Here is a 26,309-nt window from a genome sequence, read left to right as displayed (position 1 = left end):
TGGGCAGACGTAGGCTCCTCTTCCCCAGGAGGAGCGGCAGGTGCTGTGACCGGATTGCTGTTCTAGCAGAGCTCGCTCCTCCTGGGACCCTGCACAGTGAGGTGGAAGGGTTGGTAAATACAGAATAGTAGCTCTTGCTGCAGTTTTCAGAGCGAGTAGGTTTTTCTGGGGTAAGATCTTGGGACTGGGCGAAGCCTGTCATCCCCTGTCCTCTGTAAGAGAGTGTGCGTGAGTCGTCAGTGGGTCCTGTCTCCTGTGTGCTCACTCTGGGGAAGCCTTTACACAGTCTCTCCTCTTCATTGTTCTTTTCTCTCAGACCCAGTGGATATGGTGATTTTTAATTACTTAACACCCTGCCGTTTTCTGACTTTTGGAACTGCAAGGGAAGTTGGGGTGACGAGGCTAGCTTAGCTTTAGGTCGATAAAAGCTTTTCTGTGCCTGCTAAGAAATGTTTCTTCAGCAGGACATTTTAAAGGAAAAGTATCTTCGTATGAAATAGCTTAGTAAATTAGTTTCCACTATTCTTTAATTTATTGTAAAATGTATCACACATGCAGATACGAAGAGTCAACATTCTTTACAATCTTATAGCTAATGCTTTAGAGAAATGACAACATGCATTGTTTTGGCATGTCCAGCGGATAAACTCTAGAGGTTAAGCAGTTCAGATTTCACCAGATAGCTCCTTCTCTCTGAATCCAGAGGTTGTTTTAGGGAGTTGAGGATTAAGCAAGCCTAAGCTTTGGCAACAATGTAGGAAAAAGAGAAGAGGTGTTAACAGCTGTGAGAGGTCCAGAGAGGACTTAACATTCACTGTGTGTTGACTATTAGAATATGAAACATACATCTAAATGCTAGATCATGGTAACTTTTGTCTGTACAGCATTTTACACTTGACAGTGTGGTTTTACTTAGGTTCAGTGGATTAGGTGAAATCGCAAGCCTCTCTGCAGAGACTTGATGGCTTTCATCAGAACTGGTCTGGTTCTCAGTGGACCTCACTCCTTAGTGTGGCCTCAGCTGTGTGGTGCCCGCAGGATGGGCTGTGAAGTACAGATGTTCTGAGAACTGGGAAGAGTCCAGGAAAACTCGGGCGGTATTGCATTCTGTGCAACAGGGAAGTCCAAAACCTTTTTGTGGGTCCTACTAGCCTCAGAATGAAGGCCATATTCTTGAAGGTGCCCCCAAAGCCCTCTGTGATCTGCTCTGTCTTTCTAGCATCTTTCCCCATCCTCCACCCCTTGCCTTCAGTGCCTTATTTATGTGAAAATCTTTTATGTCCATTAGAAGCTTCAGGCCCTTTGATCTCTAAACCGTAGGTTCCCACATTTTCTCATTTCCTGGGGCCCTTGCTGTCACCTTGCCCATAGGTCAAATGAAATACCAAGCTATGCAATTTATTAAGTGTTTATGTCCTAACAATTTAGTAGCTGCTTGAGAAAAGGACACACATAAAGTGACACACATAAAGAGTTATTTGCTTACGGGATGCATAATTCCTCAAATCTTGGAATCAGCCTGGACACCTGTTGCACATTGATTTTCCGTGTAGTCATTGCTTTCTATCCTAGCAAATTCTGAAAACCCAGCTTTGCCCAAATCTGGTACAATCTCCTATTGAAACTGAATACCTTGAGCTAGAAGTTCAGGCAGTGCCCAACAGATACTAAGAATTGCTGTGCTTCTGTAGGAATTTTGGGATACTTTGGGGTGCCCCTGTGGGTCTGTTGGGTCACCCCGGGGCATCTAGGCACACAGTTTGAGAGCTGTTGTTCTTAGCTTTTGTGTATGCTGTTTCCTCTGCTTGAACACGTTTCCTCTCCATTGGGCTTCCTGTGCCCATTCTGTAGCTGTCAGCATGGACATGTGGACTCCTCGAAGTTTTCCCTGAACCTTTACGCGCTAGGGGGTCGCTGTCACATGCATCATCCTTATTAGCACCCTGTCCTTAATCCTACGACTTTGTCTGTTGGCAGAGATAAACATTATCTCTGTAATTTTAGTTTCACTCATCTTTCTCCCTGGGCTTTAAGCTGCTTAAGGGAAGGGGCCTGTGTAGTGACTGTCACATTGCAGATATTTCGTAAATGTGTACCTTGAGTGAATGAATGAGTAACTTACTGGATCTTATTCAGAATGAGCGTGTAGACTGGAGGAAGTGAGTGTTCCAGACAGACAAGGTTGACCACTACAGGGCTTTTTACATTTGTTTGAGGATGTCTTTTATAAAAGCCTGGCCTTGGTGACATGAAGTGACCTCACATGCTCCTTGGCTGCGTTCTGCAGACCTCCCTGGGTACAGGCCCATGGCCTCCTGAATTATAATACAACCCACAGCGGAGGTCACTTTCACCTTTTGCATTTATTCATGGTGTCAGACATTGACCCTTAGACACATCTTTTTGGCTGGGAAACTAGGTATCACTTGCTTCAAGTGTGTGTGTTCTTTCCTTTGTTGGGGGGAAGGTCCTATTGCCTCATGGCTCCAACTGCCCATGTACTTAGCATTATAGGGAATACAGTTGTGCTGTGGTCATCTACTCTGCAGGTGATGGAGGCTTGGGGACGGTGGCCCGGCTCCTGTCAGAGGGTGCAGAACATGGGTTTACAGCGGAGCAGGTGGGAAAGGTCTCCTCGGGCCTCAGCTAGCAGACAGTGCCCACGTAGGTACACATTGGTTGTCAGTTTCTACTGTCTGTTCCTGGAACTGAGGAGATGAGTATCAAGGAAGAGGGCGGCCACGTCCTCCACCGGCCTTTCACTCGAGCGGCTTTTTAGAGCTCTGTGGACATTGTTTTTCTTTAGTTTTGTCTTATCCTCAGACTTTGGGCACAGTGATGTTGGAATCTACCAGATGGTTGCTTTGACTGCTAACTTAAATAGCATGGTACATGGGGCATGTGGGTGGCTCTGTTGTTTTTGCATCTGGCTCTTGACTTTGGCTCAGGTCACAATCTTAGGGTTGTGAGATCGAGCCCTGTGTCAGGCTCTGTGTTGAGTGTGGAGCCAACTTAAGATCTCTCCCTCTGCCTGCCCCCCCCCCCCACCATATGCACCTGTACTCTCACACACACTCCCTCTCTCTCTCTCAAAATAAAAAATTATAAATAACATGAATAACGTCCAATAACAGTACTCGTAGTTACAACAAACTCCTGTGTGTCTTAGCTTAAGAACATCGTGCCCCAGGGCGCCTGGGTGGCTCAGTCGGTTAAGCATCTGACTCTTGATTTCAACTCAGGTCATGATCTCACGGTTCATGAGATTGAGCCCTGCATCACTCACACACTCTCTCCCCCAAAATAAACATTAAAAAGTAATAATAATAATAAAACATCATGTCCCGTTCCCATAAGAGTCTCACTTACGTAGGCCTTTCCCACAGGCCCATTGTTTTTAATGCATTTTCCAACAGCCTGGTAAGCTAGACAGGAAAGTTTGTTCCCTGTCATTTGAGGCTTACAGGCATTAAATTACTTGCCCCAGGTCAGCACAGCCGATAACCCTTTACTGCTTCCCTCTCTGTAAGGGCTCAGTTGTTGCAAGGGGAGACTTTTCTCACTTCCGCTGTAACCCTGTGGGCCTTTGAAGATCTTCGACACAGCCTGAGGCTTCAGGACTCCGGGTCTGCTGAAGTGTTTCATGTGGAAGGACCAGGTCGGCTGAGGGGTCTACGTAGATGCTTCAGGTCTACTGCCTTGTGAGCTTTCTTTATGGCAAGTGAAGATCGGTTTCTGTGCACCTTTTTACTCCATGAAATGCTTAATGCTGCTTCCAAAGTTACAAAGGTGATAGGAAGCAGCAAATACTCATGGGAAGCAATTTCGGGGAATGTGAATTAGCGCTTCTGGTCCTGCTGCTGACGTTCCTGGGCACGTGCCTGTGCGCCCCGGACCTCACTTGCCTCAGGTGGAGGGAACAGCCATAACCCCTTCCCTGCCTGTGTCAGTTCACATGAAAGAGCAAGGGTGGCCGAGGACCCCCAGATGCTCGGAATGTGGTCTCCTGGTGCTTTACCAGAGTAAAGGAGGAGTATTTTTACCAGAAGCACATGGAAGGTAATTTCAAGGCCTGCAGCCATAGTTTACAGAGGCAGTGACTTGACCCTGCTATAAGACCTTGCTATGTCAAGAAGAACTTTCCCGAAGTTCTCCTCTCCTGCCTCGCCTGGGAAGTAAAACACTCCCTGGGAAACCTCTCCTTCTTCCCAGCAGCACCACATGGCGAAGACTTGGTGGAAGATTCTTAATGCGCCTCCACTTAAGAGGGGCGCCTGGGTGGCGCAGTCAGTTAAGCATCCGGCTTCGGCTCAGGTCATGATCTCACGGTTTGTGGGTTTGAGCCCCATGTCGGGCTCTGTGTTGACAGCTCAGAGCGTCAACAGCTCAGAGCCTGCTTTGGAGTCTGTGTCTCCCTCTCTTTCTGCCCCTGCCCTGTGCTTGTGCTCTCTTTATCTATCTCAAAAATAACAATAAAAAAAAATTAAAAAAAAAAAAAAGAACCACACCCAGTAACCAAGCATTCCTCCATTCCCTCTATCAAAGTACTGTTCCCAGCCCACTGCATGCAGTCTCCTGGATATTGGGCTGCTTTCTAGAATTGTTTGGCATTTGATCTCACCAGTTGAATTTTGTGCTTGGCAAAAAACATTTTAATCTATTTTCAAGTCTATTGTGGTGTATCTTTATCATATAATTAAATGATACGGTTATTACAGAAGGCAGTGAAATATGAGTGCAGGAAGAAGCGTGTCTATAGAAAACTAAATTGTGTATTTTGGAAAAATGACGTAAAAGCAGATTGCTGTAAAAACAGCTGTCAAATGTAAGCAAGACAACTAAAAAAGCGAGGGAAAAGATAAAAATATGAAAGGAATTCTACACTGATTACTTCACAAATGTCTTTTAAGTTTCCCTTGTATTTTAAAGATACCCAAGTTGGGGACGCCTGGATGACTCAGTCAAGCATCTGACTTCAGCTCAGGTCATGATCTCGCAATTCGTGGGTTCGAGCCCCATGTTGGGCTCTGTGCTGACAGCTCAGAGCCTGGAGCCTGCTTCAGATTCTGTGTTTCTCTCTTTCTCTCTGCCCCTGCCCCACTCATGTTCTGTGTGTCTCTCTCAAAAATAAACATTAAAAATAAAGATAAGTGTTCAACCGTTGCTTTCTGGTTTAAGCAACAGAGGTATTGTGCCTTTTCACACAGTGGATGTGGTTTTACAAAAAAGGCCTTAGCCCCATATGAAAAGATTGTCATATAATGTGTGTTTATAGATTATCAGTTAAATAAAATGTTCATAGTAGGTACATACCCCAATGATGCTGGGTAAGAGGGTTTCTGCAGAATCGTTACTCCCATTTTACAGATGAGGGCACTGAGGTGCCAAAAGGATCATGGGCTTAAGCAAGGATGAAGAGATAGAGTTGCCAATTTATGGTGTTTTTTTTTTTTTTTTAATCCTGTTGTCTGTTTCTGTCTTTAGAATGTCATGGGTATAATTTTAGTCGCCCTGTAAATTTAGACAGCATCTTTATCACAATCAAGTCATCTTTATCACAATCAAGTCGTAGCGCCTGGAAATGGCATTGGTATTTTGAAGTCCCTGATTTCTCAAGCCATGCTAAGGACAGTGTCCTCACTACACTCCTGGACTGATGGCTCTTCTCCATATGATATCCTTTCCTATGGGAGGAGAGACGTGTCCAGTAACTTCTTTCCTCCTCCCAAGCCAAGTGTCATAACAGAGATAAGCCATCAGATACTTGGAATTTGATGCTGTTTACGCTTCCTTCTCGCTTCTTCAGGGCGGAAGCTTCTTAATCGACAGGTGCAAAGATTGAAAAGTGTCAGGAATATACAAGAAAGATAGAAGCCTTGCTTTTGGAGAAACTAATAACCATTCTGTCCAGTAAAACAACCCAGGTGTGTGGTAGAAGCCCATGTGCACCCGGCTGGGTAATCACATTCCTTACAGACCTGTTTTGTGATAGAATGCGTCCTTCTCAGATCTGGAGAAAAGAGGTCTCTTATTTGAGCTCTGGATTTTGACAAATGGCATATTTTGGGATGTGGGGTTTATTTCTGCTGAATATCTGGCTTGATTAGCGTGGAGAAGCACATGCAAAGCAGGCTGGAGCCCCACCCCACCCAAACCTCCCAGGGCTGCACAATCAGGAAGTGCATTCTCCCTCCCATTGTGGCTTGGAGGGAAGTGTGCTTTACATATGCAAATGCAAGTCCCAAGTTTCACTTAATAATTATCAGCTGGAGATTCTATTGATGAGCAGCTGAAGCTACTCATCAGGAGAGAAACTGTGAGTTAACCATTTCTAGTCCATCCTGGATACTGCTGCCTCCCCCTAGCCTCTGAATACTCCGGTGATTGGATATAAAGGTTCTGATTTCCCCCATTCTTCGCCCTTCCTGGCTGGCTAGAGTCTGGCAGCTGAGTGCTCCTGACCCCTTGTATTAACATGTGTGCCTTTTTCCCCTTCCCCCTGCCTCCTTTCTGTTTTATAGGCGACAGAAGGCAGAAAAGATGGATCTCTATTGGCCACGGTTAAATCACTTATAGCTGTAGAAATACTGGTCTCCCTGCAGTATTTCGCTTCTGTTCTGCTCTCCTGTTTAGACCAACCAGCAGTATCCTTTTCGAAGATGTAGGGTGACCCTGAGGCAGGGTACCTGGGATATCCAGCTCAAGATATCCAAAACTTCCCTCTGCTGCTCCTTCTCTTCCGTGTGTGCACTTGCCTCTGGGATGTGCAGCGGTAATTCCTGGGCCGCTATGTCCGCTTCCCTCCTCCTGGCTGTCCCGGAGGCCTGTGGGCCTGCACAGATGGTCTTACTTGGATTCTCTGAGCATTCTTTCTGCGGGACGTTCCTTACTTTCTCGATGCTTGTCGAAACCGTCTTGCCTTCATCTCTCTTGTGTGTCTCCTCCTTGTCACATCAAAACACAGCCTTTGTTTTCTGGAAAGAGAGCTGTTTAGAGGTAGAAGAGGGAACAAAAACAGACTTTTTCTTTGGAGGTGGGTGTCAGGCTCTTGTTCCTCCTGGACATTTTTACTTTTACACTGAGCCTTGGCAAGTTGCTTAAGCTCAATGAAGCTGTCCCTTCCACCTTAAAATGTGGACAATCACACCTACCACATAGAATTAAATAAGATGGTGTGTGAGACCCACTCAACCAAAGTGGGTGGTCAGTAAGGGAGTTATAATCATTCTCTTCTGAAAATCGGTTTCCATCATTGAATGTTCCAGTCCTGTATCTGTTAATTTCATCCTTAAATGATATTTAGTGAGTACCTACTGAGTGCTCTCCGTTCTAGGCCCTGGGCACATAATGGATAAATTATGTGATCCACAAAAGGCCTTTCCGACTCTGAACTTGTATTCTAGGGGTGGAGACAGGCAAAGAAGAAAGAAAACAAAGAAGTTTATACTTGGGGAAATCCTGGGATGTGTGCAAAGGGGAAACACCACCAGGAGCAGGAGTGAGAGATCGATTCTGGTTGAGGGGTGACCAGAGTTTCCTCTGAAGTGGATTTCCCAATTAAGATGGTGAAAGCCAACAGCAAGTGCAGAGACCCCAAGGTGGAGAATGTTTGGTATAGTGGAGAAGCATCTAAAAGACAGTGGGGGCGCCTGGGTGGTTCAGTGTGTTAAGTATCCGACTTCAGCTCAGGTCATGATCTCACAGTTTGTGGGTTCAAGCCCCGCATGGGGCTATGGGCTAACAATTAGGAGCCTGGAGCCTGCTTCAGATCCTGTGCCTCCCTCACTTTCTGCCCCCTTCCCTGCTCATGCTCGCTCACACTCTCTCTCTCTCTCTCTCAAAAATAAACGTCAAAAATTAAAAAAAAATTTTAGTAATAGACCAGTGTGGAGCAGTGTGTTAGGGACAGAAAGATACTCTGATAAAAGTTTTGTAATCCACCATAGAGTATTTGGGTTTTAAGTTGGCTGGGAAGCCATAATAGGAACAGTTTGAGCAGGACAGGGGTGTGATCTGAGAACCATCTTTACACGTCTGGCTGCTGACTGGTAAGTAGACTGTCTGAAGTAGGGAGGCTGGTTAGGTGGCTGTTGCGTGAGTCCAGGTGAAAAAGTCCTTGGACTTGGATGGTAGCATAAGAGTTTGTATTTGGGGTGTACTTTAAAGATAGAGCACACGTTAAAATATATTGTTAAAGTAGTGTATATGAAACAGGAGGGAAGAAGTTCAAGAATGAGCTCTATGTCTATGGTCTGTGTGCTGGTAACAACAGTGATGTTATGTGCTGAGAGGCCAATGGGTTTTGAGGTGGGAGCCAGGGGCTCGCATTTGGATATGACGACATGGGGGGCTCCTGAGTCCTCTGTTTCCACAGTGCAGCAGGCATATGAGAATGCCCACTGCTTGGGGCACCTGGGTGGCTCAGTTGGTTGAGCGTCCAGCATTGGCTCAGGTCATGATCTCAAGGTTCGTGGGTTCTGAGCTGTGCTGACAGCTCAGCCTGAAACCTGCTTCAGTTTCTGTGTCTCCCTCTCTCTCTGCCCCTCCCCTGCTCCTGCTCTGTCTCTCTCTCAAAAATAAACATGAAAAAAAAAAAAAATGCCCACTGCTTCCAGACATTAGATGAGGTGCTCAGGGAACAAAGGGACTCAGTGTTCTTCACTGACACAGTGTCTTCCCCGAACAGGTGACGAGGGAGTGGATAGTCACGGTGTGAAGCAGGTTAGTTACACCAACAGTTATCCCAAATGTAATGAGCCGTTGCCTTAGGTCTGTTTTGTAGCAGGTTGCAGGAAATGCAATGACAGAACAGAGGAGCAGCTGACTCACCCCAGACAGGCGGGAGAAGGGCTCCTAGGAATGCTCTCTCAGATGTGGGAGAGTCCCTGCTAGCTCACCAGGTACAAGGCCTGCCAGGGAAATAGCACAGATCCTTAATGCTCATTCCAGTCACCAGTCATGGTGCCCAGGAACTTAGAATAGGGCCTGCCCCTGTCGGGGCTTTGGAACTACTCTCTGGTGAAGGTCACTGGTTGTCTGAAGTACCTCAGGGCCAGAAGATGGAGTCCTAAAGTACAGGGTGTTTCCACAGCAATCCCAGGAAGTCTTTCACCAGCATTTCTGTTATCTCTATCCTGACATAGGCTGTGAGGTCAGTCCCATTCGGAAGGCCTACGAGGGACTTATTCTTTGGGGCCAGGAAATAGGGGTCTTGTCTCAGAGGCCCCACCATCAGGGCATGTCTTGGGGCCTCTCTGTTTTCTGGCGGCCCCACACCCAAGCCCAGCTTCCTCTCAACTTGCCGAGGCATAGCCTGCCTTTGCTTCAGAGCCGAGTTGAGTTGAGGGTCCTCGGTTTTATTCTTGTCGCTCTTCAGCTACTGGTAGAAGCACCTTATAAAAAATCACCATCATCCCAGGAGTAAGACTTACAAATAAATAACAATCCACCAGAAGTAGAGATGGCAGGTTTTGCTTAATAGGTATTAGCGCAATATTTTACCCAAACCTCTATCTTGCTCTTGGCAATGTCTTATCTTTGCCAAGTGCCCATCCTGATAAAGTGTTATTTCTGTCAAGCTGAGCTTCTGATAAAATCTTCTATCTTCCCCATTTCCCACCCCCCACCCCATCTATCCTGATAAAACCGCATACTTCATTTCTGATTTACTCCTGAGGGGTGGTTTGCATTTGTCAGGAATGGGTGAAAAAAGGGATGATAAGGGTTTTCCCTGTCTTTATTTTTTCTTTGTTTCAATATAGATAGTCATGAAAATTGGAATATAACTCTAAGTAAGTGAAACTGATAAAGGAGGTTTGGGGACTCTGGAGAAGGGAGAAGATGACTGCATAAAGGAGGGCAGTCATTTATAGGAAGGGGATGTTCAGGCAAGCTGTTGCTTGTTTTCTCTTGTTTTTAATTTACAATCGAGCTGAAGACGATGGCATTGATTTAGGTGATGTGGCAGTTTGCAGCACAGGGATGCTATTGAAGGAATCAACCACAGTCACAAAAACACTGGCATCCTCCTCTTGTTGAAATGGGCTAGAATATTCTTCGTGGCAGCTACTCCTGCTGTTGTGGGCTTCGTGGCCATAACCAGCTTTACCCTGTGCAAATGAAGAGCCCTCCTGGTCCCTTGTCACTAACTTTTCCTACTGACCCGCCTCGTAACCCCTTCCTTTCAGCGTGGCCTCAGGTGTAACTGTTTCATGAACACCACAGGCCAGAGCTGGTTCGCCTGGTGCTATCCATGGGCAGTAGGGTAAGTTTTGTGTGAAGGGCAGTGGCTTTGTCTCTCAAAACCAGTTGACTGCAGGGGAGAGGAGTATGTCAGAGGGCCCAGGGAATGTGATGCAGACCAAGCCAGTCCTCGCTGATGCTGGACCACCTGAAACACCAGAAATGGGAGCAGGGATTTTTCTCCTATGTTCATCCTCGCTTCCACGCAACACAGAGGAAGAGAGCTTCTGCTCAGACTTGACGTGTGCCTAATTTGAGGTAGACAGACTGAGTGCCGTCATAGACATAGGGCATGAAGAACACTCCAGAGTTCGAGTCCTGTTTTGCAGTTAGTTTTCCTCTAACCCAGGCATTTGTTGAGAGTACTGTCCTCCAAACAGGAGAANGCCCCCCCCCCCCCCCCCCAGGAGAGCAGAGCACTGTTGTTCAAGTCTGATGCCGCCTAATTAAAGTCCCATGCGGGGTGCCTGCATGGCTCAGTTGAGTGTCTGACTCTTGATTTCAGTTCAGGTCATGACCCAGGGTCATGGGATCGAGTCCTGCATCAGGCTTTGGCACTGTGCTGAGCATGGAGCCTGCTTAAGGTTCTTAGTCTCTCTCTCTCTCTCTCTCTTTCTCTCTCTTTCTCTCTCTCTCTCTCCCCACTCCCCCTTTCCTTCTCCCCCCCTCCTCCCTCCCTCTCTGTCCCCTTCTGGCCCTCTCCCTTGCTCACTCATTCTCTGTAAAATAAATGAAAAAAATTTAAAGACACACTCATGATATAAAGCAGCCATTCTTTTTGAGCCTTTTAACAAGAGTCCCTAATTCTTTCCCATAAGATGACTTGATCCAATAAGATGACTTGAAAGCACTGGGGGAGGAAAAGGGAGCAGGAATGGGTGGGGCCAGGGTTTTTGGTGATTGGTCTGGAGACCTGTAGCACCAGCTGCCTGCCAGTGAGATCTTTATCCCTCTGCCATCCAAACCAGGTATTACTGTCAACACTCCCCATTTAAAAAAAAAAAAAAATCCCTTTTTGGTAAATCAGTGGCTACTGAGAATGACGGTTTGAGTTTTATGGCAAGTTTGGATTCACATAATTAGAAAAGGATAGCTTTGGACATCCTTAGTGTGACTTTTGTAAAAAATTTTAAATCTTGCTACAGAGTCCTCCCATGTGGTGCTCATGATTTGAAAAAGATTTTGTTTAAAAAAAATTCTTGTTCAAAGATTTTGCTGTAAAATATGATTCTCCCCAGCACATATGATTTGCCACTCTTGGAACCTATTAGTAGTATTTTATAAGGGCTATGAATATTTCATATAAAATAACACATTTATTGCTAGGATTTAAAAAAAAATTAGATCAGTGGAAAAATATCGGAGGAAATCTTTCATCTTGAGTACTGCCAAAGAGAAAATAAAAGAAGAAATTTTCGAGTATTTCTGGCTCTGATTCTGTAGTTGACGACCATATTGATGACCCAGTGAGGATGGCCAGTTGATGTTTTGCTAAGAATAAAACCCTCATGCTAGTTTTACTTGGAGTGTTGAAGACTCTCCCTGAAGGGGAGTGGTGTCCAGCTGTTGTCTGCCTGTGAAATGTGTACCAAGGAAGCGGGAACACCGCCTTCCAAACTCAACCACTGGAGACCACCATGAAAACTGGATGTCTTGGAGGCCGTGCTAAAAGCGGTTGAAGTTAATGAGTTAAATGGGGACAGAGGGTAATCAAAGATGTTTGGAATGTGAATGTAGTATGTTCTCACACACTGGTTGCTTTCCAGATTTGGAGTGACAAGCTCTTCATGTTTTCTGGGACACAACAGTAGTTGTTTCCGGGACCCTAAGAGAAGTGGACCCCACTATCAAGTTCATGTATATAAAAAATAGAGCACTACTCACATGGTCCTTTGCCTAGTTTGGTGACTGTTTGAATGCTATTGACAAAGCCCTTCTCTCCATACTTAGACTCCTTGAGCATCAAAGAGAAATAGAATTGGCCAGATTTAAAAGTGGAAAGACTCAGTTACTCTGCTGTGAGAACTGCAATTCAGAGACCAACTGCCTCAAACTTTCAGAACTTAGGATACGTGACCCAAAAAAAAAACCATTTGGAGCTTTGAAGTCCTTGAACCTGAAGTTTCAAGGAGGAAAACATTGACATCATTGCTCATTAAGATATACTTCAAGCACTTATAGCAAAAACCCAGCTATGGATATAGCAAATTGGTGCTAAAAATGTCTTCATTTTCTTGACTTAATGAAGCTCTTTAAGACAGGGTTGTGGAGAATACTTTTTTGGAGGAGAAAAGTCAAATTATATTTAGCCTATTATGACGAAACAGAACCAGGCTTCTTTCCCTTGCTTTCTAGAAGCTTGTGGGGAACTGTTTTGTTAACTGTTGTTCAGTCTTTGCCGGAAGATCTCCAAGGTCTTTGCTGGAACTCAAGTTTGCTTTGGTTGCCAAGACAACTTCCAGAAAATCACTTTGGGGAATTTTTGGGTAAAATGTCCCTCTTTACCCCATCACAAGTGAGCATCCTCTGTCACCACTGCCGTGTTCCTCCCTGCAGCAAATCTAGCTCCATAATTCTGGAATTAGCAAGATGTCCAGGCTGAGCCCTGCATCTTATTCTGCCTAGAATTAGTGCCATATCCGATTCAGCTGTCATATGGGCATCCAGAGATCAAAATATTAAAAAAAACTTTTTGAGTGTGAGATTTTTAATATGAAATTCCCTAAATTTTTCTAAAGTGACTTTGGCTGTAATACTTATTTTGCAATTTCAGAATGTATTGAGGGTGTGAAATTTTCACGTTAATAAAAGAGGAGGGCATTGTGTTTTTAAAAATTACAGAATGCTTTCCTAATGAACACAGCTTTATGTGGAAGGCGAGAAATTGGAGAATTCATTTGGTGTGAAATGATCTCTTGGTCAAGACAGGGGAGTCTGGAAGCAGGGAAACTAGGTCGGGGAGCAGGTGGGGGATGGGGGTGGGGTATGTGTGGCTGCTTTGGAAGGAGAGGCATTGACCGAATCAAAACAGCCGCAAGCCTGAATGAACTAGAACACCAGGCAACCTAGCGTATAGGAATTCAGGAATGTCCTGGGTTATACAACAGGAGCTCTTCTAAGAATATGGTAGAGACTCGGGCTGGAAACCAGGGCCTGGGCTCAGAGCAGTGCTGGAGTTAAGTGTGGCAATGCTAAGACCTCCTTTGCACCTGAGCCATTTCTTAAATTTGCCTTCAGGAGCCAACAGGCACACTTGCAAGTGGGGCTTATGGTGTCTTATACAGAAGATTGGGGGAAATGCCTAAATCAGGGTTCTCAACCTTGACCGTACAGGAGCACCCCATGAGAGTGGCTGCTTCTAAACTCACTAGCCGGATCCCCATCGCCAGAGGTTCTGAGCTAATTCATTGGAGATGGGGTGTGAGCACGTTGGTATTCTGTGGAAGTTACCTAGGGGATTGCAGTGGCAGCCGGGAGTGAGAACCAGTGGCCTAAGGGACCAGGAAATGGAACAGTAACAGCACAAAAGTGAGAGTGGACTTGTCTGGAGAGGAGACGGTCAGGAGACGGTCTGATTTAAAACGTAAAAACGCAGTTGGTCTAGAGCCCATGAATCTGGGTTCAAGACTCTCCCTCTGCCATTTGCTGCTGGGACGACCTTGAACACGTTAACTCGTGGGTCTTATTTCTCGTTTCCCTCCTGCCCCCCTTTGATAGTCAAGCTGGGAAAGTGAGAATGCCTGCTTCATTATAGTGTTGCTAAATCAGATGAGATGGCGCACATGGCTTCCCCGCACGGACGTGTGCTCACTAGGAACACCAACCAAGTGTTTGTTGAATTCGCCAGAGGACCTTGAAGTAGATGGAGTTGCTTCTGTGCACTGCAGCATTCAGTAGGAATAGGGTTGAAGAACATTATCCCTGGCATCTGTGAGTGAAGCTGGCAGAAACAGGGAGAGATTGGAGGCCTTAGGACAAGGGCTCACAAACTAGGGCCCGTGAGCCAAATCTGGCCCACTACTTGTTTTGGTCAATAAAATTTTATTGGTACACATCCATGCCCATGTGTTACACATTCTGTGGCTGCTTCTGTGCTGAACTGGCCGGGCTGAGTACTTGCATCAGAAGCTACATTGCCTGCAGTGTAAAATGTATTTATTTTCTGGGTATTTACAGAAAAAGTTTGACCCCTATTGTATAATAAGATTAAAAGATTTGGTTGGGGATGGAATGCTTGATATACAGTGAGAGAGGCAAGGGCTTCAAACAGGGGGAAGGAAGAGTCTGCAGGCCCTGGTAACAGATTGTACGTAGGGGGATTTTGCTGTATGAAGGTTAAGGATGCAGTGTCTTCATTGTGGGTAGAATGATGCAGAATGACAGACTTCCTGAAATCTGTCATGAGTGTAGGATTTTGGTATCCTTGACTAGAGAGAGATAGGTCTGTCCCCACTGGAAGGGGCTGGTTGGAGTCCCCCTGCATGGGTCGCCTAAGGGCTGGGAGGACACCCAGATACTGGCCCTGTCTCTGTTAATGAGCACCCCCTCCCCCACCCGACCCCAGTTCTGTCCATCTGCAAGTGGTGTGTATCATACACAGTGCTGAACACTCACACTCTGGAGAGATCCAGAGCAATTCAATGCACACAAATTGATTCAGATCATCACTTAGAGCGTTTGGGATGGCAAGTCCCTAATCTCTGTCACCACACTGCACGGAGGTTGATTTTCAATTTACCTTTTTTGTTCTCAATCTTAGATGTTTTGATTCTTAATTCAGAGCATTCATCTCAAGTGGATTTAGAAATTCAAATCTGATGATAAATTCACGTTTGTTGAGAATTTGGGAGGGAGGAGGAAGGTGTTGTCAACTAAGCTTATGAATAATGTCTCCTCTGACATTTTAAACTCCAAGTGGGCTGCACCGTGGGTCAACACATATAGGCATTACGTGACAGAGATGTCCCATGTGTACAAATAGGCTGTGTATGTCTGAAAACAGGACCTGGAAGGAAAGGTAATAGAGAAGCAAAAGGGAGAGGAGCTCAGAAATGAGGGATCTGCTCTTACAGGTGTCACGGGGTAGCGTAGGAGGAAAGGGGACATTCATGTATCTCCTCTTAGGCCTCATGCTAGGTAATATACATACACACATACACCCCCCATTTTATAGATGGGGACACTGAGTCACAGAGAAGTTAAGTCCCTCACCTAAGGTTGTTATTTATTAATAAGAAGAACTGTAACTCAAATTCAGTTCTCTCTTGTTAAGAGTCTGGGCTTCAGAATAACTCTACTTGATTTCCTTATTTTTCTTGGCGATTTCTCCCTCTTCTTAAACATTTAATGTTATCATGAGGCCACTGTTTTCTTTTTTGTATGTAATGAGGCCACTTTTTAAGTAGCTGGTAGTTTAAGATTTGCTAGACCAATTTTTTTTTACTTTTTTTTTCTAGATGCCATTCCTTCCCTTCATCCCTTCTTTAAATGTTTGTTAAGTACAGGCAGGGTGCCAGGCCTTGGGGATAGAGAAGCCAGCTTTTGAGCATTGCTGCTCAGTACGATCTGCGGACTGTTCTTGGTCCCTGCATTCCTCAGGGTTCTCCAGAGAAATAGGTTAATAGGGTGTGTGTGTGTGTGTGTGTGTGTGTGTGTGTGTAAAGAGATTTATTATAACTGGCTTTTGCAGTTAGGATTTGGTTGAGTCCCAGGATCTGCAGGTGAGTTGGCAAGCCAAAGACCCAGGAAAACTGACAATATAATGCCATCCAAAAGGCTCATAGGCTTCAGACCTAGGAAGAGACGCTGTTTCAGTTCACAACCAAAGGCAGGAGGAAAAAAACAAAACAAAAAAAGCACAGTATCCCAGTATGAAGACTGTTAAGTAAGAGGAAGTCTTTTACTGAGGGGAGGGTCAGCCTTTTTGTTCTTTTGAGGCTTTTAACTGGTTGGATGAGGCCCACCCACATTAGGGAGGGCAATCTGCTTTACTCAGTCTGCTGATTCAAAGGTTTAAGCTCCTCCAGAAACACTCAGAATAATGTTTGACCAAATATCTGAGCACCCTGTGGCCCACGTAAGTGGCGCAGAAAATGAAACCTCACAGTCCCCAAAGTGTTCTACAATAAGGGAAGCATGAAAATTATATAAGTTGACCTTTAGAAACTTCTAGAGAAATTGGACTCTGCGGCAGCCCAAGCATGTGATCAGTAGACTTGATGGATAGGGAGTAGGCCCATTTGTCAAATTCAGCTGATGTATTGCATGTGGGGCAGGCTGTGTCCTGGGTACATGTGTTAGGGCCAGTTGTTTATCCAGGATTGACTAGGAGGAAATTTGGTTCTGGTCTGAGAAGTCCCGGTGTGTTTACAGCTGTTGACATAGGCCATAAAATCCCATGTGATGGGCTTTGTGGCGACGAGCTGTGCACAGAGCTGGGGAAGCGCTCCTAGGAGAGACCAGAGCCCATAAGAAGTCCCTGTCACCAGGGCATGCAAACCACCTTTAAAAAGGCTGACATTTTGCTGTCCTAACCCTCCCCCCACTCCCTACCCAGAGGGCTAGAACAAACCACAACAAAGAGGTCAGGAACCAGAGAGAGGAGCAGCCAAGGAACAAAAGCAGGACTCAGGGTGAATGAAATTGGAATGAGCCGTGAGCAGGGCAGGGCAACAGGCTCCTCTTGCATCAAGCGGCATTGGGATCCATCTGCCAGGGAAGAGACGCGGGGTCCCAGTGCACGTGAGGCCAGGGAGAGTTCGCGCTGGAAGGCCCTGAGGCACATCTCCAGCATGCTCTCTTTCGGAAGTAACCTGGCCTAGGAAGAGGAATGGGCAGCTCAGGAGAGCTTACCTTTAGAACAAACCAGAATCATGCTGTTGACTGAGCACTTCCTATGTGCCAGGTGCAGGCCACAGTATGTACATTGCCTTTCCCAAAGTCGGTTCCCCTCCTTAAGGCCTGGCATTTATTATTTTGTATGGCTTCATTGTTGAGAAATCTGTAGGGCTTTATTTTTTATTCTATTTTTTAAAGTTTATTTAGTTTGAGAGAGGAAAGAGAAAGAGAGTGCGAGCAGGGGAGAGGCAGAGAGAAAGGGAGAGAAAGAATCCCAAGCAGGCTCCACATGGTCTGGGCAGAGCCTGACGTGTGGCTTGAACTCATGAACTGTGAGATCATGGCCTGAGCCAGAACCAAGAGTAGACGCTTAACTGACTGAGTCACCCGGGTGCCCTGAGAAATCTGTAGAGCTTTAAAGTGGAGAAAACACCTGCAGGCCTTAGAGACCTAGGTTTGGTTAAAACCATTTGGGGTCTAGGGGCACCTGGGTGGCTCAGTGGGTTAAGCGTCCAACTTCGGCTCAGGTCCTGATCTCATGACTTGTGAGTTCAAGCCTCATGTCATGCTTTGTGATGACAGCTTAGAGCTGGGAGCCTGCTTCGGATTCTGTCACTCCCTCTCTCTCTGCCCCTCCCCACCCCAAATAAATAAACATAAAAGAAAACCATTGGGGGTCTAAAGAAGGGTGGAATATTGATAGTTTTTCCTCCTTGCTACACTTGGAATTGTAATTGCTTGGGGATTATATAACTATGACTTTATTTATAAGCACATAATCAAAGAATTACAGGCATGAAAAAGTGGGGCATTGGGAAGGGAGTCAGAGGAAGTGATGACTCCCTTGGGAAGCCTACCTGTTCTTCCACTTTGCTTCTGGATGAACTTGGACCTGCCTGAGGCTGAAGGGAAGAGGGCTCAGAGATGCCACAGGCCAGAATAAGCCAAGGTTTGTTGGCCCTTTTCTCAGAGAACAGCTCCGTGTTCAGAAAATGTACAGCCTTTAACACGCTAATTTACGTCATCAACTCAACTTACCTATAATACCACTTACTCTTACTGGAAACTGCCAGAACCATTTGCCCAATGAGCGGCAAAGCGCTCAGAGCTTTGTATTTCCGTGTCTTACTTAAATTCCCATCGCACTTCTGAGGTTAACATTTTTGCTCCCATTTCAGAGACTGGCAAACCTAAGCTCAGAGCTTTTAAGCAATCCATCCAAAGAACGAATTTCTAGTTTACCTTTGTTGTGAATTTTCTGGTGCTTCTGGGACCCTGCTATGCTTCCAGAGCTTGCTGGGTACCTTCCTAAATGTTGTTGCTGTTGCTGTTGCTTTCCCCGTAAGAAAGAAGACCCGTCAGGCCCCAGAGCATCTGTACCTCTAACTCTGAGCACTTTCGAAAGCAGGGGCATGGCCCCATACAGTCACGGAAACCGTACTTCTGCTCAGGCTCCACCCCGTTGGGAAGGCTTAAGTGTTTAGAGTCTGTTTCCTCATCTGTAATGGAAGCACCAACCGGTTGCCACCTGTTTTTGCTGTGATAACCTGGGACACTATCTGCACAAACCACCCAGCACTGCACAGATCCACAGCGGGGCCCCGATGCTCATCTCTCCCCACCCCTGCTCGAAGGGTCGATGCCAGTTGACCAAACACAATTGCCATCAGTGGCCTATTCGTTTTTATTCTCGGTGGAACTAATTCGGTTTTACCAAACAGGGAAACAGGTTTCAAAAGCCTGGGTCAGAGCTCGTAATCGGCCAGCGCGGTGACAATACAACCCTAAGCAACCTGCGATCCCGTGTCCCCACACGTTCAGCCTCGGCCTCTGATCTGTGGTCCTGGGCAGTGGAAGGCAGCGAGTCCTAGATGCCACGTTGATAGGAGAGGGCCAGGAGCTCAGGTGTTTAACCCTGAGGTGATTAAGAGGGAGAGACCTGAGTCATGTTCGTGAAGGCCCAGAGATACATCAAAAAGCCCTGGGCAGAGGCCGACGCAGTACAGCAGCACGGGTGAACCCCGCAGGGTGTATGTAATTCATTGCATTCTTTGATCCGCAAGTTTTGTGAGTCACAGAGGCTCTCTGGGATGGTTTGGAAGCTCAGTGGGGTCTGAGCAGGAAGAAGAAAAACTTGAAGTATGGAAAATGAGAAGTTTTTTTTTGGCGAGTGGCTAAGAGAGGGTAATTTTCTAGAGATGTTATTTTTGCTTAGTATTCTCTAAGGCAGTGTGTTATAGCTGGCTACGGGGATTTCTGCAGCATAGGAACAGAGAGGACAGACAGCCTTGGGTGTGTCGTGTTCCCGGGGGCCTGTGTACAGGGCGTGGTATGCTAAGTATCTTTGGGAGATGGGGGTGTTACATTCATAAAATGGTTTAAAAACCCATAACTCTCTATAGGGCCTCTTATGAAACTGTATTTAAGTGGAGAGCGTATAGGATGAGGCATAAGACAGACCTGGGTACGAATTCTGATTTTCCTGGGAGGTGATACCTCAGAAACAGGGTTTTGAAGGATGAATAGGAGTTCACATAGGAAGACTAAAATGAACTTTGTCATTATTAATATTTGTTCTTTTTGCTGTCTTTCATTTTCTCCTTTTCCTCATTCCCTTCCTTCTGCTATACTCCTTCATATCCATCTGTGTTTTATTGAGCATAAAAACGTCTACCAGGAAATGTGCCACGGTGGGAAAAGAAGACAAGGTATTTGATTAGGAGAAATTACAATCGTCCTCTCTAAATAGCGTGTTCGTCTTTATCGCCTCCTAAGTCATTCTGTTCTTAACTTTGTCCCCAGGTCAGTCTGGATGCGTCTCTCGGTCGCTCACTTTGGATCCACTTGCCCTCGAGAGCGGAGCAGAGGCGTGGGGTGCGGGTCGGGGCTCAAGATGTGCTTCCTCGCGGCTAACCCGCCCTGGTCTTTCCGCCTCCGCAGATGGGAAGCCGGGGTCCCTGTCTCCGCTGGAGTCGCAGCCGCACAGCCCCCGGTACGCGGCCGCCGGCCAGCGCGAGAGCCTGGAGGTGCGCGTGCGCGAGGTGGAGGAGGAGAACCGCGCGCTGCGCCGGCAGCTCAGCCTGGCGCAGGGCCGCGCCCCTGCCCACCGACGCGGCAACCACTCCAAGACCTACTCCATGGAGGAGGGGACCGGGGACAGCGAGAACCTCCGCGCGGGCATCGTGGCGGGCAACAGCTCCGAGTGCGGGCAGCAGCCGGTCGTGGAGAAGTGCGAGGTAAAGAGCACCCCGCGCCCCCAGCCCTAAACCGGGCGGCGGTCCAGAAGCCAGTGGCCCTCCCCCCTCGCAGATGCCACCAGGAAGCACCGCTGGGTGCCCGCAGAGGGCCGGCATTCTTGACTCCGGCCCACATGTGAACCTGTCAAGGTCACTGCCATTGCCTCTGGCCTGGCCAGTCGATTAGCCTCTCTGAGCCATAGTCTTGTCATCTGAAAGATGGGTACGAGAAGGCCTGTAGCACAGAGATCTTAAGAGGAGCACAGGGGTGGAAACAGCTGCTTCCTTCTTTGCAGTTCGTTTGGACCCACTCAGGGTTTCCAAGCCTAGTTGTCATCCTGGGGACACCCGCTAATTTAGACTATGGTGTGAGTGGTGTAACCGGAGTGGCCACCTCCTCACTTTAGGATCAGCTTCTGGAGCTCAGAACCAGAGACCTGTTGCTTCTCTAAGGCAGTGATTTTAAACTTTTATAACTGAATATCCTCCCCCCCCTCCCCCCCCCAGTAACTTTCTGTCTTAGTAACTCGTTGGACGTTTGGAGAACTTACCCACCCTTCTCCCCACCGGCCTCATCCCTCTCGTTTGTGCTTCTGTGCACATTGAACACAAGTGCATGCACATTCGTTTCCTGATTCTCCTGGTTCCCAAGGACATCAGAGCACCCCTGTTACAAGCAGGGCCTTTTGTGACCCAGACAAGCCTGAGTTTGTATCTGAGCTCTGATGGTTTCTGCTGTGGGTTCTGGAACAAGTCACCTAACCTCTCTGAACTTCGGATGTCTCACCAATAAATCTGAGGAGATAATTCCTGCTTCATGGGGGATTTATGAGAAGTAAATGGGATGGGCCATAGAAAGCCACAGACTAGGTCTGGTTCCTAGTATGTGTTCAGTAAAGGTTAATTTTTATTAATTTTAGCTAGATATCTTACCTGCTGTTGCTTTATTCCCTTTCCTGGCCATATTCTTAGAATGTTAAGACTTCAACCCCACTAAAAACACTTGGCAAACTGTAACATGTTGTTCATGTGAGAGGGGTCCTTGGTTATATTGCTGATACTACAATATCGGTTATTAGTGTATTGCTGATACCACAGTCAGGGAATGTGGGGCTTCCTGAGCAACACAGGCTCAGTTCTGGGGAAGGTCAGAGGTGAAGGAGAGCCCTGTGGTTGGGAGGATTTGTTGTGGTTTCTCAAGCCTGGTTGAGGGCTAGAGAGGTAGACACAGGTGCATGGAGCCTGTCCAGTGAGAAATGTACACGCGAGTATGAAAAATAGGAAGCAAAGCAGGAAAGAACGTAGGACATGGGGAGTTGGTCAGGAAGCACAGAGAACCTGGGCCAGGAAGTGACTGTACTGCATTTTCATTCATTCTTTCAGCCGATAAATAGTTACTGGGCCTCTGTTACATATCCCACTCTGTTCCCTGTGGTGGGAAATAGCAATGAACAAAACTCCCCTTCTCTCATGTTGAGGTGGAACGTGGAGGAAGAGATGTGCAAGAAACAGAGAATTGCAAACATCGGGACTTGCTAAACGCCGGGTGTTTATTTAGCCCTGTCTGCATGCCTAGTCCCATCCATTTAATCTCTCACTGCCATCGCCCGTGGCCTGTGGTACTGAGTATCTCTCTTTTACATCTTTGGAAATGGGGACTCGGAAGTGTTATCATCTTCCCCCACTTTACGCTGGTTTGGGGAAAGGCCCTAGTTTTGAGAGCTTGTATTCTTTTTTTTCCCCTTAAATGTTTTATTTATTTCTGGGGGAGAGAGAGAGAGAGAGACAGCGTGAGCAGGGGAGGGTCAGAGAGAGAGGGAGTCACAGACTGAAACAGGCTCCAGGCTCTGAGCTGGCAGTCAGCACAGAGCCCGACGCGGGGCTCGAACCCACGAACCGCGAGATCATGACCTAAGCGAAAGTCGGACGCTCAATCGACTAAGCCACCCAGGCGCCCCTTGAGAGCTTGTATTCTTGCCTGGGAGAAGGCTTGCTTGCGTTCTTGCGTGTTGTCTGCCCTCAGGTCACGGCCCTGATGTCACTTCAGGGTGGGTGATGGAACCCTGCCAGCCAGGTGGGAGGGTCCATGCAACCGCCTGAGAACCGAGGAGGTGAAAAGTGGAAATGGGAAAGGAAAAGAGAAAAGGAGGACACAGGTGGAGCAGAGGGTAAAAGTGGGGGCTCTCTCTTCCTACCACGGTCCGTCTGGCCAGCAGTTCCTTTCCTCTTTCTAAGGAGGGCTGGCGGCCCACTGACCTAAATCCTGGCCCCGTTCCCAGCTCCATAGCCACGTGGCACCAAGCAGGTTGTATCATTTTTCTGTGTCTTCGTTTCCTCATTTGTAAATTACTGATAAAAAGATAAAAAGCAAGCTTCTGCCCTGTACTGTGTCAGGGGTGACAGTATATATTAGAACTAGAGGCAGGCTCTCAAATAGGTGTTATTGGCATTAGATTTCACCGTGAAGTATTAAAACATCCCGACTAACCATGGCTTTGAGTCTTACTTCTCTTGATGCTTAAGAAGGCTAGAGGCCTTTTGAGTAGGGATGTCTGTTTAGGGATAGAGCTTCCTTCATGTTTTGCTCAGCTTGCTTGGCTGGCATTCTCAAGGTGGTCTCACGGTCCGTAACGACTGTCCTGTGTCTGCATTCCAGCAGGCAGGAAAGAAGCAGCATTAAGGCAGGACATGCCACCTTCCTTTAATAACACGTGTTAGACTCACGATCTCTTCTCCTTGGAGCATGTTGGTGGAAGAATATTACTGCAGGACCATTGGCAGCGGCCACCCAGCTGCAAGGGAGCCTGGAAAAGTTAGGTTTTTATTCAAGGAATAAATATTCTTTGAAATAAACATTCAAAATGTTCTCTGCTTACGTTTTTGGAGCTCTGCTACTAGACCGAACAGATGTTAAGGTTACAGTGAACGTTCTCTCTCACATGGGTTGTGTCCAAATTTGATTGTGACTTAGAGTTACGTACCAGAAATGCATATTCTTGGGACCCACCCTATTATAGTCCTATTAATTGCAAATCTCTGGGTGTAGGCTGCAAGAACATGGGCTTTAAAGAAATCTGTGCAAGTAAATCAAGATAGTGGGACATGTTTGGAAGCCGCTGCTTGAAGGCACAACATAAACAATGGGGTTCTCTTTATCCCCTTGCTTTTTGAAAGATAAAGTACGAATATAGGAATTGAGACCTTGGGATTGTTGATTCTTATCATAACTTCTCTTTTAGTCTTTTGATTTGCACCTGGGAATTAAGCTTTCTTCATTTTCCTTCTCTTTCCCTGTGTGTCTTGATAATGTTACTTCTTAGGTCCTTAAGGTTAGATTTGGTAGAATTATCTGCGATGAAACCCTGGTCCTGTTCAGAGTTTCCGGAGATGAATTTGAGAGTCTTGATCGACTGGCGTCATATTTCAGCATGGTCTCCTCTGGGTCCACACTTACCTTGAGATGCTGACTTCATACCCATTACAGTATAAATGCTTTCTCTGTCTCCATCACTTGGTATCTTTAAAGATTTCAGTGAAGAAGCCATAGAGGCAAACAAGAAATGTCAGTCAGTGGAGTCCGCACAGAAGCCTCCCTTCGTCACGACGCTCTGCGATTACAAGTGCCGAAGCTGGTCCTGACACCCTGTCAGAGCACAGTACCTCATAACCAGGGATGTTGTCATCCTCTCTTGTGGCACTGAAACTTCTCTGAGGTATGACAAGTATTTCTGGAAAGTCTTCTGTAACAATTCCGGGCTGTCAGCCGAGATATCTGGTGATGGAAACAATGGGCCCTTTCCAGTCCCTGCGCCCTCCTAATTATGTGGCCTTCTGAGAGCTGTCCGTTTATTCCTGCCTTTCTCTGTTGTCAGGGCAATGCCGTTTCAGCGAGGCACTGGCTTCTGTGTGCCACGGAGCCGGGAGCGGAATGATCCCCTTTGATCTCCACTCGGGCCTCGGCGTGTGTGTGGATCTGTGTATTTTCTGTGCGTTTCTGGTCCTAGAGTATTCTGGGAGTCCGCTCTGGTGCAGCTGAGAAGTCACGGGAATTAGAGTCCAACTTCTCGGCCAGGAATCTTTGCCTTTGTCAGTCACTAGTCACGTGAGCTTGGGTGATTCTGTTACCCTCTTGTAGTCTGTTTTCATCATTACAAAATGAGAATTACAATATGTCCTTCCCAGTGCAGCTGTGAGGCTGAAACAAGGCAGTGGGTAGGAAGCTAATTCTGCAGGAATGTCTCATATACTTACTGTGGATGCTTCCCTTTCCTGATGCTCCCTAACACACACCTAAAATGTAATGGCTTAAAACGCTATTGGTCATTTTATTAGGTCTCTTTTTTGGGGTCAAGGATTTGGAAAGAGCTTAGGTAAACAGTTCTCTTTTGGGGGTCCCTCGAGAGTTATCTAATTAGTTTGTGGCTAATGCTGAGCAGTGAGGACTGGAGCAGTGGGCTCTGACCCAGCATCCTTCCTTCCTGTGGTAGACTCAGAGCCTCTCCATGCCTGTCCCTGTGGCTGGTTTGGACTTCCTTACAACATGGCAGCCCCAGGGAAGTTGACTGCCTCCGTAACAGCTGAAGACTAAGTACAAGTACCCCAGTGACCAAGAGACAACAGAAGCACTTTTTATGACTTGGCCTCAGAAATCACACAGGTGGCAGAAGTAGAAATCACACTATACTGATAGTGTGTGTAATCTTTTAGTTGGAAGTGGCTCAAAAGTTCACTCAGTTTTGTGGGGAAGAGTGTACATACCCCATCTCTCAATGAGAGGAATGTCAAAAGAATTTGTGGATGTACTGTAGTATAGCGACAATGAATATGCTATGGGAGGTCAAGTGAAAGGTCTCTCTGATTTGAGACCACCATTAGGGAAGTATGTCTCTCCCTCTACACCGTGCTTTGAGCTTCATTTCTCAGTATTAATGTAATAGCAATAAAAGTTAACATTTGCTCAGCCTTTAGAGTGGAACAGACACTATGCAAAAATTTACATAAAATATCTCATTCAGGCCACATAGAAGCATACTTTCTTTATTTTACACATTAGAAAGCTGCTAAGAAAGGTTCGATAATTATTTCAAAGTCCTACTGCCTGGAAGAGGTGGAGGTCACATTTAAACCTAAGCAGTTTACTTCTAGAATCTGTGCTTGGAACCTGGCACTACTTCTCTGTGAATTAGAACGCCCGGGACCCACACTTAGGGCCCCATCTGGCAGGTGCCTCACCTCAAAGGCTTCAGGGTGACCAGATGTGATGGAGGTCATCTTTCACCTTGGGGGCTACCATAGACCTGTGAGAGATACTCATTTCTCAGTAGGTTGAGGCAAGAATATGTCTGTTCTTGTCAAAGAAGTTCTGTTTTAAATTGCCTTCCAGATTGTGACTGCGTTTGTTAACTTAGTAGGGGTGTACTGTTTTGCTTTAGGCGTTACGTTTATAAAACTTAACATCTTGCAGCTTCATTTTCTGGGCCCCTACCTAACTATACGGTATTTCGATCAATTGTTTTTATGAGGATTTTACCGAATAGCTCAGCAGTAGAGGGCTTGCCATCCTTCCATATATATGTTGCTATTGGAAGATGCCATTGCAGTATTTGGATTCCGATTTCATTAGCTTCATAGGTGGTCTCTGGGGCTCCTTCAAGGATGTAAATCTACTAAAATATCTTCCCGAAATGTCAGGCCTTGGAATTAGGGAATGGTACAGCTGGAAGGAACTTAGTAGGATTTTCTTATGCGTTGATTTTCAGGGAACCTTAGCGCCTATAGCAGTAACTTAGGTTACCTCCCCTTCCTGAATCTGGTAATTATTGCTTCATACCAAATTATGCCCCCCAACCCAATGGCTTCACATCACAAGCACCTATCATGTTGTACAGTTTATGAAAATCAGGAATCTGGGGGCAGCCGAGTCGGACATTGTGCTTATAGGTTTCTCATGGGGTTGCAGTTAAGATGTCTGTGACCATCTGTCGGCTTGACAGG

At 46.5% G+C, this 26,309-nt stretch overlaps 1 protein-coding gene across 2 annotated transcripts in view; it reads left to right on the top strand.

The window, feature by feature from the left end:
- The window catches only part of LARGE1 (LARGE xylosyl- and glucuronyltransferase 1), a 539,966-nt gene that overhangs the window by 226,323 nt on the left and 287,334 nt on the right, over positions 1 to 26,309 (top strand). For both annotated transcript variants that reach the window (XM_077762029.1, XM_077762030.1), the window contains one exon: positions 20,020 to 20,315. In XM_077762029.1, coding sequence (XP_077618155.1) covers positions 20,020 to 20,315 — 296 coding nt within the window. The remainder of the gene's footprint in view (positions 1 to 20,019; positions 20,316 to 26,309) is intronic.

This window comes from Crocuta crocuta, unplaced genomic scaffold, assembly GCF_008692635.1.
Source record: "Crocuta crocuta isolate KB4526 unplaced genomic scaffold, BGI_CrCroc_1.0 scaffold193, whole genome shotgun sequence".
NCBI lineage: Eukaryota > Metazoa > Chordata > Mammalia > Carnivora > Hyaenidae > Crocuta > Crocuta crocuta.
The sequence above is the reverse complement of the archived record's forward strand: the minus strand, read 5'-3'. Positions and strand labels throughout refer to the sequence as shown.